The 12,855-nt window shown below is 43.6% G+C and overlaps 1 protein-coding gene across 5 annotated transcripts in view; it reads right to left on the bottom strand.

Annotated features, from left to right (window-relative positions):
- Positions 1-12,855, bottom strand: part of FCHSD2 (FCH and double SH3 domains 2) — a 149,213-nt gene that overhangs the window by 75,365 nt on the left and 60,993 nt on the right. For all 5 annotated transcript variants that reach the window (XM_081002016.1, XM_081002017.1, XM_081002015.1 and 2 more), the window contains exons 4-5: positions 7,542-7,618; positions 4,630-4,774 (exon numbers count right to left, since the gene is read on the bottom strand). In XM_081002016.1, coding sequence (XP_080858142.1) covers positions 4,630-4,774; positions 7,542-7,618 — 222 coding nt within the window. The remainder of the gene's footprint in view (positions 1-4,629; positions 4,775-7,541; positions 7,619-12,855) is intronic.

Raw genomic sequence — 12,855 nt, 5'->3', positions numbered from 1 at the left:
ACAAAAACACACACAAAAGAGGAAAAACTATTATTGCTATCATCATCAAAGTAGAACAGTAGCTACTACTGTATCCCTAATTCAAAAAAACCAACAACCTTCCATTCTAAACATATTGACACAGGGTATTCGTATTTTGTACATGCTGCTGCAAGCTGACATTGTCTACGATGGGAACATTGCGGACTGTAACCGCAGCCAGTGCAAACTGTTATACTTGGGAAGATGATGCAGGCAAAACGGTTTAACAGATGCTCAGCACAGAGCAAGTGATTGTGCTGCCAAAGTATTACTTCATGTGACCGTGGCCATAGGATGCTGTAAGGGCCACTGGGATAAATGGTTTTTTAAAGAGCACTGAAGAGAAGGTGGTCTACTGATCACCGCCAGCTATAATAGCCAGAAATACAACTCCATTTTCAGGGACCGCACACACTGGGGGATGAGTTTCTCCATCAGGCATTATTTGAGATCATCCCTGAAGCATCAGGTAGGGCATCATCTGTGGAGACGGACTATTGGTTTACCTTGGATTCCTGAGTATGTGTGACTAGGTTGCCTTGCCTCTCAGTAAGGTAAAGGCAAAGGGACCCCTGACCATTAGGTCCAGTCATGGCTGACTCTGGGGTTGCGGCGCTCTATTGGCCGAGGGAGCCGGCGTACAGCTTCCAGGTCATGTGGCCAGCATGACTAAGACACTTCTGGCGAACCAGAGCAGCGCACAGAAACGCCATTTACCTCCCCGCCAGAGCGGTACCTATTTATCTACTTGCACTTGGACGTGCTTTCGAAATGGGAGGTTCACTTAAAAAAATGGCTCTTACTCCAGAACATAAATCTTCCCAAGGCAAGTTCTCATATAAGAGTTATTTTTGTGACGTGCTGATTTTTGAGTGTTACAGATGCTACATGGCATGCAATGTGTGTGTTACAGAGAGCAGCTCTCCCTGCATAACACACACACACACACACACACACACACACACAAGAAATGTGCGCTTAAGTCACGTTTGGAACTCCAAGAGAGGCATTCAGCTACCATTTGCAGTCTCTCCTGATCTATGACAATGGTCTCCAAATTTTCATTGATCTTTCTTGGAAAAATTACAACATCAATTTGCAGAATGCAAGCGAAGCAACAAATAGATGCCATTTCTTGTGGCCTCACCGTTGTGGATACAGGGAACAAGTACAATAATTAATTTCGGATCTGCTATTTATATGAGAATGTCTTTTGATAAATCGGAAGAGGAGGAGGGCCTAGGAGAGCTATCTACCAGCTTCGGCTGATGTGCCAGTTACAGTCTTTGCCGGACAAGGATGGCAATATTAACCTTGAGATTGACTAGAAGAAGAAGAGTTTGGATTTGATATCCCGCTTTATCACTACCCGAAGGAGTCTCAAAGCGGCTAACATTCTCCTTTCCCTTCCTCCCCCACAACAAACACTCTGTGAGGTGAGTGGGGCTGAGAGACTTCAGAGAAGTGTGACTGGCCCAAGGTCACCCAGCAGCTGCATGTGGAGGAGCGGGGAATCAAACCCGGTTCACCAGATTACGAGTCCACTGCTCTTAACCACTACACCACACTGACTACTGCAATGTGCTCTCTGGGGAGTTTTGCTTCAGGGTAGTCCAGAAACTGCAGGGAATGCAGAACTCAGCGGATAGGTTACTACATGGTACAGCCTACCAGAATCCTGTCCTCATACAACCACACTGGCTGCCAGTATATTACCAGGCCAGGTTGAAGCACAAGGTGCTAATTAGCTAGAGGCCTGCTTATCTGAGGGAGCACCTTGTCCTGTACCCTTGAAATCTACACATCAAACCCTCCTGGTTGTTCTGGCACCTGCATGTAAACATCCTGCAACCTCCTTGCTGTGACACTCAGCCTTTGGCATTCCTTCCCCCCTGAAGCATGACAAGCGCCCATCTCAACTGTGTTCTGACATCTGTTACAGACCTATCTTTCTGTTTTTAGATTTCTCTACTGCGGTCGTTTGCTACTGTTGTTATATTTCTCTACTGCACTCGTTTCTCTACTGTGATGTTCTGTTGTTGTTTTAATATACACTGTTTTAATACATTCCGTAAACCATCCTGGAGTTTGATAATTAAGGGCAGCATGGAAATATTTTAAACCAACCAACATAAAGAAAGGAGTGGGTAAGGTGAGCCTGGATACAAAAACCTTTGGTTAAGGCAACTCATACTTCTATACTGATGCGCACAGGGCTTAAAACGGACCTGTCCAACACATGTAAATTAAGTGCTGCATTCTTTAAGAAGCTGCTGCACTGGTGCACAAGTACACCCAAGATTTAGGACTAAAAAGTCCCGACAATAACTGATTGGCATAACAGGCTGCAAGAATTTGCTGAAATGGTGCAGTTGACAAATAGCCTGAGAGGCAATTCAAAACAAAAATTTATGGAAAAGTGGGATAGATATAAGATATATGTTCAAAAATACAGTAAAGGTTCACTATCTATGCTAGCATTCGACTGATGCTGGAGAGAGACTGAGTTGAGAAATAAGACCAAGGGTACATATTGATATAGGAATGTATTAGATAAAAGGTAAAGAAATGTACAATAATAAGAGTACAGTCATTTGTAAAAAAGGAATATACAGGAAGTCCAAAGTGTTGGTGCAGATATGATTTTGGAATAGTTTTTTGTCCTTGTTTTTTTTCTTTAGGTATATAAACTTTGTATATAAACTTTGTTTACATGCTGAAAATTATATTATAATAAGCCTTGTAATGTAATATGATAATGTTTACTGATGTAACATAAGAATGTTAATAAATAAATAAAACTAAAAAAAGAAAGAAAAAAATAGGACTAAAACACACAATACACACAAATGCTTTTGAACAAAACCCAGGCAGCTGCTTATTTGGGAGGATGTGACTTGAACTGAAACAAAGAGGGATGATAAGCTTCTCCCAGTTGCTGCTTTTCAACTGCATTTACACACACGTGCACAAGTTCAGGACAAGATTATTCTTCCACACATGCATCTAGAACTGAGCGGAGGCAAGAAGCAGCTTCAGGTGCGATTTGGAGGAGAAAAGCAGGGATTGGGGGAAGAATTAAATAGTTTTCTCCTGCCACCTCTCCACTGCCCTTTCCCCAAAGCTGTTTTACCCTGTGAGATGCAGTTAAATTAGCGACACACGGTTTAGAACTACCGTATTTTCCGGAATATAAGACGACTGGGTGTATAAGACGACCTCCAACTTTTCCAGTTAAAATATAGAGTTTGGGATATACTCGCCGTATAAGACTACCCCTCTTCCAATGCACACCAAATAAAAATATTAAAAAAAACAGTCTCCAGTCCGGCTCAGAAATCCACTCCACTTCCCAGTGGCCGGGGGTGTGCTTAATGCTGTTGTTGGTTCCCTGCCTTTGTTGTGAGCCTTTCCTTTTCTTTTACTGCGGGGGCTGCTTGGGCTGAGGCAGCGGCCACATGTCTAGCTGCTGGGGCAACGCGAGGCTGCCATTTTGGACCACGTGGTCTACTACCGGGAGCGGTTAGGGTCATTCTGTTGCTGGTGATTGGGGGGGCTTCTGGGGCCAATTTTCAAGCGTATTTCTGCTTCATCTAGAGAGCTTGGTGTCCTCTGATTTAATTTGCTCTCGTTTTGTCCTTTGGTGGGGAGTTGCTGCAGGAGCTGCTGCTGTAGCCAGCGTATAAGACGATCCCCGACTTTTGAGAAGATTTTCCTGGGTTAAAAAGTAGTCTTATACGACAGAAAATACAGTAAGTTCTATCCTAACACTGACCTGCAACCCATTTACTCAATGCAAAATTAATTGCCACGATGTCACTTTAAAACCAGCCGCAGATTAGCATCTAAACTGATGAATTGGTACCTTTCACACTGGACATGTTTCAGGTACCCATACATGAAATATATTGCTACAAAGCTAGGAAATTGTACCCTTCAGCTATTGCATCATTTCTCAAAAAAAGAGGAAAAGGGAAAAAAAAGGAAAAGTAACATTTGCCTCCTTTAATCAGAATAGCCCTCTTTGTGTATTAAGGCACAGGGTTGCCTCTGTACTGATTTTTCTGGCCGGCTGCCTGGGATGCCTTTACAGGATGTGGCTGAATCATCTCGATTTCCGCTACACCCTTAGATCCTTCAATAATTCCTCAAAGATTTTAAAAAGGTACCACACCTTAAATTCAAAGCCTACCCCAGACTAACTGGGAAAAGTTCAAAGCTACCTCCAAAGATGCTTATTTTTCATAGATTTTTTGCAGCGGCACGGGATGTATTTGATTTCACTGAGAAAGCAAGCTGTGATGCCTGTTCTCCCCCAGCTATTTCAGCTAAAATACAAGGCACATGATGGTACTTTGTTGCTTCAGAAAAAAGAAACTCAGTTTTAACTTCAACAGAAAGCATCTGTGTACATCATCTCAAGAGCAGTAGAGTTGAGACAAGCCTCAAGGTCATCTGGCTCAATCGCTAAGCCCCTTTGCCTCAGATGAAACACACTTAACAAAATAATCTTAGTGGGGGGTATATCTCCCCCTCACTCCTCTCTCTTCAAATCTGCACCCTGGAACACAAACGTTTGAAACATCGGATGAACTGTTAGGACAATACCTTCTTCAGCTGCTGTTCTTTAAAACACTTGACTGCCCTGGCAGGTTCAGAAATTAGGTTCTTGTAATTTTCACAGATATTGAGTCTGGATTGAGCCACTTGCACTGTGCCTTCAAGAAATGATTTCCACACTGGATACATGCTCCTAAAATACAAAAAAAAAAAGGAGAGAGAGAGAGAGAAGGTTGGTATCACTTGCGCCAGTTAATGGGCTGTTGGAACCATCAAAGGCCTGCTGTGATAAGCTTGCTAGGCAATTTGAGGGCAAATCGCTCATCTTCATGCTGCTGCAATCCTGTCTTTGGTGAGGTGTCTTTTTCGAGTCTGTGGAATCAGGCCTGACTGTGGAACTGACTTTCGAGTCTGTGAAATCTGACTGACTTTCGAGTCTGTGGAATCAGGCCTGATAAAGCGATTCTGGCTGTCCATCCCACTACTTGCCCTCTTGACCCTTGCCCTTCCTGGTTTATCCGTGAAAGGGTGGGGGAGGAATGAGCAGGTGGATCCAGGGGGTAGTTGGCATATTCTTGCATGAGGGTGCGGTGTGCTGCACTTTGAAGGAGACAGTGCCCTTGGAACCACCTCTGCCCATGAGGTCCAGGACCCTTCATGGTAAAGAGTGCCCATCACCAGCTTCAGTTGCAGCATCAACTGTGCCTTTTCCTGGACAAATATGAGAGAGACAAATATGTCTATTTTTACATGCCCTCTACTGGTTGGCAATTCGAATCCCTGCCACGGGGTGAGCTCCCGTTGCTTGGTCCCTGCTCCTGCCAACCTAGCAGTTCGAAAGCACGTCAAAGTGCAAGTAGATAAAGAGGTACTGCTCCGGCGGGAAAGTAAATGGCGTTTCTGTGCGCTGCTCTGGTTCGCCAGAAGCGGCTTAGTCATACTGGGCACATGACCCGGAAGCTGTACGCTGGCTCCCTCGGCCAATAAAGCGAGATGAGCGCTGCAACCCCAGAGTCGGTCACGACTGGACCTAATGGTCAGGGGTCCCTTTACCTTTACTTACTGTATCGACATCTTATTTGCCTTTTTTCCTCTACTAAATAGCTGCAACCTTTCCTTACAGGGAAGTTGTTTCAACCCCACGATAATTCTGATATTTTACAGGAAAAAGTGTTCTCTCCACTCTCAAGGTTGCAAAGCACAGCACTTGCTCTCCTCTCTATTTAAATCTCCCTTTGTGTAGAGATTTTCAAAAGGGTTACATGGCAAATCTGAAGAATCATGAACTGTGCAGGCTGTTTACGCTAGCCAGATTTAATATGTTTCCCTTAATGATAGTAAGAGGAAGATATTTAGCTTTCCCAGAAGCAGAGTGTCTCTGCAAATGTGGTAGGCAGGAACCTGATATGTTGAAGCATATTTTCTTTCCTTGTGATTTTGGCATTTATGCCAGAAGACAATTGTTAGAGGCCTTGCAACTTAAAAGGCTCGGCTCTATGCAGCCAACGGTTCAGGACCTGCTCTCGGACAGGAATGATCAAATGACTTTAATAGTGGCTAAATTTTTGAGTGCTGTCCATGTGGAAAGACTGGGCCATCATAGAGAAATTTGGTGGTTCTTGATTGGTCGGTGATGTGGTAGTGTTATACTGTATTATTTATGCAAATTGTTATGCTGAACCCGTATTTTCCACAATTTGTATACGGTGTTTGTTTTATAATGTGTGGTTTGCTATGCCTAATAAAGAGCAGCTTGAATGAAACGCTCCATTATTCTTTTTCACCTTTCTATCCTTATCAATCCATCTCTCATGAACTTCCTCCATGGAAGCAACTTATAACATTTAGCACAACAGCATATGCAAATTTGCTCATACTTATTTTTTATACTGCCATTCATCTGAGGATCACAGGACAGTTTACAATATAAAAACACAAAAATACAGTGGTACCTCAGGTTAAGAACGTAATTCGTTCCGGAGGTCCGTTCTTAACCTGAAACTGTTCTTAACCTGAAGCACCACTTTAGCTAATGGGGCCTCCTGTTGCCACCGTGCCGCCGGAGCACGATTTCTGTTCTCATCCTGAAGCAAAGTTCTTAACCCGAGGTAATATTTCTGGGTTAGCGGAGTGTGTAACCTGAAGCGTCTGTAACCTGAAGCGTCTGTAACACGAGGTACCACTGTACATCACATAGTAACCAACAAAACAATACCCTCTTAATTTAAAAGGCCACGGACTGTTAAATTAGCCAAAAGCCTAGGAGAATGTTTTTGCCTGGCACCTAGAGATATATAACAAAGGTGCCGGGGGGGGGGGGGAGCATTCCACAAGCAGGGAACCAACACAGAAAAGGCCCATTCTCATTTTGCTGCCCTCTGGACTTCTCTGAGAGCCCTCAAAAAAGAGCCTCAGATGATGATCGCAGAGTCCAGGTCGGTTCATATGAGGAGAGGCAGCCTTTGAGGTATTGCAGCCCTGAGCCATTTAAGGCTTTCTGGGCCAAAACCAGCACTTTGAATTAGGCCCAGAACTTTATGAGCCACGGAACTTCATAATTTCAATAGCTTCAATTCAAATTTAGCCTCTGACAAAGGGTTCATTCAATGCACAAAAGGTTTTGATGCAGCAGAGACTTTGCCGACAGAGTTGGGATGGGGTGGGAGAGAAGTTCTTCAATTCCTGCCCCACGCCACAGCTCCTCCCACTATTCTGGAGGGTCACCAAAATCTGGAGCAGGTTTTCAGAGGATGCAAGTGTTGCAGGGGGAATTAGTGAAAGTTGCCCCTGCTTTCACCAGAAGGCATCCTTTGCTCCAGAATTCTGCTCTGGGGATGGCTCCTACCCACAGAAACCAAGTTGGGATCCAAGTCCATATAGAATATCTGTAAGAAAATAAAGAGCATTTGATCTTCGGCACGGAATGCCGTCAGCAACGCAAGTGAACTTGCTGAAATTACCTGAAGTCATGTCGATCATCAGTTTTTATTCCAGGCCACTCTTTCTTTAAGTACTGACTAGCCAATTTCTGAATGCCCTGTTTAAAAGAGAGAGAGAGAGAGAGAGAGAGAGAGAGAGAGAGAGAGAGAGAGAATTATTTACAAATGAATTTGGACTCTTGGCATTTCTCCAAAATATTAAATGTGGTTTTTCAGGAGGTGTTGAATTCCCTCTATAGCGGTACCTCAGGTTAAGTCCTTAATTCGTTCCGGAGGTCCGTACTTAACCTGAAACTGTTCTTAACCTGAAGCACCGCTTTAGCTAATGGGGCCTCCTGCTGCTGCCGTGCTGCCGGAGCACGATTTCTGTTCTCATCCTGAAGCAAAGTTCTTAACCTGAAGCACTATTTCTGGGTTAGCGGAGTCTGTAACCTGAAGCGTATGTAACCTGAGGTACCACTGTATTTGAATTCCCAACAGGGCCAGCAACCCAAGACCCATCTATACTCTCAAAGAATGGCATAGCATCCCCTCATGGATCACAGCGCTGACGGCTACTAAGATGCTTCACGGTGCACATTCACGACAGGAGTTAAATACTGGTAGCATGAAAGCTGGTGTTGCTACATTTGTTTCACAGAAAGTCTATGCCCAAAGTGGCATGTGTTTATGCCTGCCACTCCCAAGACTACTTTTTGCTGCCAATTTCAATGAAGCTGGTAACCTTGCAGAGAGATTTTCCTGAAGAGCATCCGTGGTAATTTCAGCTGTGTATTTAACGCTATTTTATTACCACTAGTGATCTGTGTAAAAGAAATCCAACTATTCCTATAAAAGAATTATATGTGAAATCCTTTATGCCTTCTAAGGTAGTGTAGGGGACACGGGTGGCGCTGTGGGTTAAACCACAGAGCCTAGGACTTGCCGATCAGAAGGTTGGCGGTTTGAATCACCACGACGGGGTGAGCTCCCGCTGTTCGGTCCCTGCTCCTGCCAACCTAGCAGTTCGAAAGCACGTCAAAGTGCAAGTAGATAAATAGGTACCGCTCCAGCGGGAAGGTAAATGGCGTTTCCGTGCACTGCTCTAGTTTGCCAGAAGCGGCCTAGTCATGCTGGCCACATGACCCGGAAGCTGTACACCGGCTCCCTCGGCCAATGAAGCGAGATGAGCGCCGCAACCCCAGAGTCGGCCACGACTGGACCTAATGGTCAGGGGTCCCTTTACCTTTATGGCTATTAGGTAACACAGCCTTTATATAAAGTATTTATGGCTGAAGCAGGAAAAGGTTTCACGTATACACACCAAAGGCTTGAATGAAGTTAAATTTGGTTGTAGGTTATAATAACTGGCCTTAAAAAGATTGTATCCATAAATAACACTTCAATAAGTTTTGTGGAGATTCATTTTTGTGGCTTTGGATTTGTGAATGCAGATTTTAAAATTAATTTAATGAGTGATTGTTGACATTTTTCAGTTTATCCAGGAAGGGTGCTTATAATGGAAATTTGAAGTAAATGCTTTACTCCTCCCTTCTTTGACTCTTCAGCGGTGAATATTGCTATCCTGTTTTTTTATGCATGGTTGCTTATTCTGACTTTAAGTTCCTTTAAAACCAGTTTTGTTTAGTTTTTCTGGTGTTATATTAGGCGACTGTTGAAGACCTTCTGTTGAAACGTATTTGACTTACATTAAAATATACTGTATAGGACTGGCCTATTAAGGATTTATTACTGGGTTGTTTGTAAATATAGTGTTTATTTTACTGTAATAAAGAATTCTGGGCCTTTTACATACATTTCCCTCCACAACTCTGTGCCATGGTTGTCTGACCAATTTTTTTAGTGGTTTGTGGGAATGTTGCCAAGGAATTGGGGAGATGACATGAAGCCAATATGGTACAGTAGAAAGACCAAGGGGCTTAGATGTGGGAGACCCCAGAAAATTACTATCACAACTACTGTGGACACGAACACAACTGAAGTATTGCGATACCAATCATGATCTCTTGCAATAGAACATATTGTGATTTTACCAATACCCAGCTAATCCTCTGCACTACTGAACCTAGATAAAAATTCTGTCATTCACCCAAATTGTCAAAAGGCCTGCACATTTTTTGGGTTGGTGGGTGGGATCTCACATACGTAGCCATAAATGGCAGCAAAAGCATCTCTTTTCCAGTGAAGACTAGCACAGTGGGTTTGTATTTGCAGTAAGCGTATAATATAAGGTCCTCCTTGTTCTGTTCTCAAGGACACTTGCTGCTTCTCCTCTCAAAAGGTCCCCAAGACAAAGACCATCACTGTTTGGCTCCAACTGGGAAATCTACCAATAGTTTAACCTTTGGCACAGTTACATAGAGCATGAGGCTTAGGAGTGCGCTCAGTGCTTGCTTGTGGGTCACTTGGCAACCTTTTAATTCAAACAGTCATGGTTGCAATATTTAAATGAAGGCAAAATCCCATTATTGTACATATGACAATTAGTCCAACTGTAAAGATTCGGGCTAAAAAATCTGGGGTGGGTTTTTTTAAAATTCCTACGTAGAAATTAAAAGGTACTGTTGCCTAACCTCTGGATTCCCTAATATTTCAATCTGAGAGTTTGATCACATAATACATAATGGAAGGTAATTCTCATAGACATATGACATCCATGATATATGCCTGAGTATGTTAATTGGTCGTTTTTAGAATCTTAAATACTTTGTGCCGGACACTGCCCTGCACTTTGAATGCAACATGTAGATTTAACCCTTTCCTCCTCATCACGGTCCTGACAAGAATACCCTACATCCCCACAAATGCTATGAACAGCATGGAGAATATGTACTGTATCATATTCTTCAGCCACAGCAGCCTAAGTTATGACCAGCATTTCACACAGGCGTGGTTCACACGTAAAACTAAGCCACCGGTTTATTTAGCCCAAATGTGGCGTGGTTTGTTTGAATGTCCAAATCAAGCCCTACAAACTAATCCTGGTTTCTCTTCTGGAAATAAACCATGATGTGAAGCCACTGTTTACCGTTGGCTTTTGAACCATGGCATGTTCCAACTATGGTTTGGCATTAATGTATAACAAAGGCGGCATTTTTTCACCTTCGCCAAGCTAAGCAGTTGGCTCCTTACCTCTCTCGCCCTGACCTAGCCACTGTGATCCACACGACGGTCACCTCCAGACTGGATTATTGTAACTCGCTCTACGTGGGGCTGCCCTTGAGACTAACCCAGAAACTCCAGCGGGTGCAGAATGATGCGGCGAGACTCCTTACGGGGTCTTCGCTGCGAGATCACATTCACCCGGTGCTATACCAGCTGCACTGGCTCCCGGTGGAGTACAGGATCAGGTTTAAGGTGCTGGTTTTAACCTTCAAAGCCCTATACGGCCTAGGACCCTCGTACCTATGGGACCGCCTCTCCTGGTATGTCCCGCAGAGGAACTTACGGTCTTGAAATAAAAACACCTTGGAGGTCCCGGGCCACAGAGAGGTTAGGCTGGCCTCAACCAGAGCCAGGACTTTTTCGGCTGTGGCTCCAATCTGGTGGAACGCTCTGTCACAAGAGACTAGGGCGCTGAGGGACTTGACATCTTTCCGCAGGGCCTGCAAGACAGAGCTGTTCCACCAGGCCTTTGGCCAAGGCACAGCCTGACTCCCTCCTTTGGCAATCCTCACAGAACTCTAGCCCAATGGTTGCCATTAATTTGATTTGAATTAATTTTATAATGAAATGATTTTAGAATGTTTTATCATTTTACTGTTGTTAGCTGCTCTGAGCCCGGCTTTGGCTGGCGAGGGAGGGATATAAATAAAATTTATTATTATTATTATTATTATTATTATTATTATTATTATTAATGTGAACCTAGAAGCCTCGCTTAACCATGGTGTGCTTGGCTACCTAACTGCAGATGTTGGCAAAACTAAACAAGCTTTGGAGAAACAAGTCGATGGCTTGCTTTCTTGCTTGCCTGCAAGGCAATTCCTAGATTGCTGAACAAAGCAAATGGAGAAATTGTATTGGCAGAGTAGCAAGCAGCCACATTGTTTGCACTTAGATACTCACATGAATATATAATTAACAAGATGAGTGAAAAGCCTTTGAAAAATGGAAAGAAGACAGGAAGGATAAAGAGGATTTTTTTTCATGCTTTAACGCTTTGGTTCCCTCCACCATACTTCCTCTTTAGACCTGACTCCAGGGATAGTTTCTGCAGTTGCAGCCTCTCTGCTTGGGCTAGGGCTCTTCCCCAGCTCTTTGGAAGCCATCGTGGGCAAGGAAACCAACTCCTAGGGGCCTAGGGCCCCCCCCAATAAAATATATTAGGGTGCCAGCCGCGCCTCCCCCAGTTGATGGGCATTACCATTGCCCCTTCACTGCACTCACATGCTCCCCAGCTCCCTTCCTTCTCCACTCTGTTGCCGGGCTTGGGAGCAGGGAGTGATGCCCACATAGGCAAATGGACTGTGTGCGCACAAATCATGTGCGTGTGTTTTAACTCAGCTTTTTATTTCTTATGTTGCCCCACCATTTTATTCTTTTCAATGAGCAGGTAAAGGTTTTATAAACTCACAGCAGAAGAAATCATGGTCTCTTCTATACCAGCCATAAGAAAATATATTTGTTCCTCTCCATGCATAGTCCTCTGATATTATTCTTAAACTTTCACATAATATACCATTAGAAAGGGAAGAGGGAGAGGAAGCTGAAGATCAATGCATCTGTCAAGCAGAAAGTTACGAGTAGCAAAGGCCAGCTCCTCTGAAAACATCCTCCTATGCAATTAGTGAGCTCTCCCCTTTCTAGCCTGTGCTTTTATATTCCACCTTTACAGCCTAATAAGGCTAATCTGAGAGAAGATGAGAAAGTAGTGATGAACTTTCCCCACTGTTAAGGAAAAATTATCTGGTCCAGATAATGCATTTTGTTCGATGCAACCAAGCCATCCTCTGACTGGAATTTAAATTGCAGAATGCTCTGCCCCAGCCTAGTTGAGCTGCTGCAGTGCACTTAGCAATTTTATCACAGGCAGAAGTAACTGCTGCATCAGTTAAGGACTCCATACCCAGGATATTAAAAGGTCATCTTTAAAGTATATTCAGGGATCACTTAACCCCACTGCAGAATACAAAAGAGCACGGCCATATAGGTTTTTACTGTTATTCTCCTGTAGCACCAACACCCATATTTTTCTGGTTTTCCTCCTTGCACTTGCATGCTCTGGCAAAAATGGGAAACAGTTCCAAACTATTTAATGTTTCAAATAGTTAAACCTTATCCACGAAAATTTCCCATTCCCCAGAATTAAAGAAAACCTGATGCAATTCGAGAG

The sequence above is a fragment of the Podarcis pityusensis genome, assembly GCF_964106645.2.
Source record: "Podarcis pityusensis genome assembly, chromosome: 4".
NCBI lineage: Eukaryota > Metazoa > Chordata > Lepidosauria > Squamata > Lacertidae > Podarcis > Podarcis pityusensis.
The sequence above is the reverse complement of the archived record's forward strand: the minus strand, read 5'-3'. Positions and strand labels throughout refer to the sequence as shown.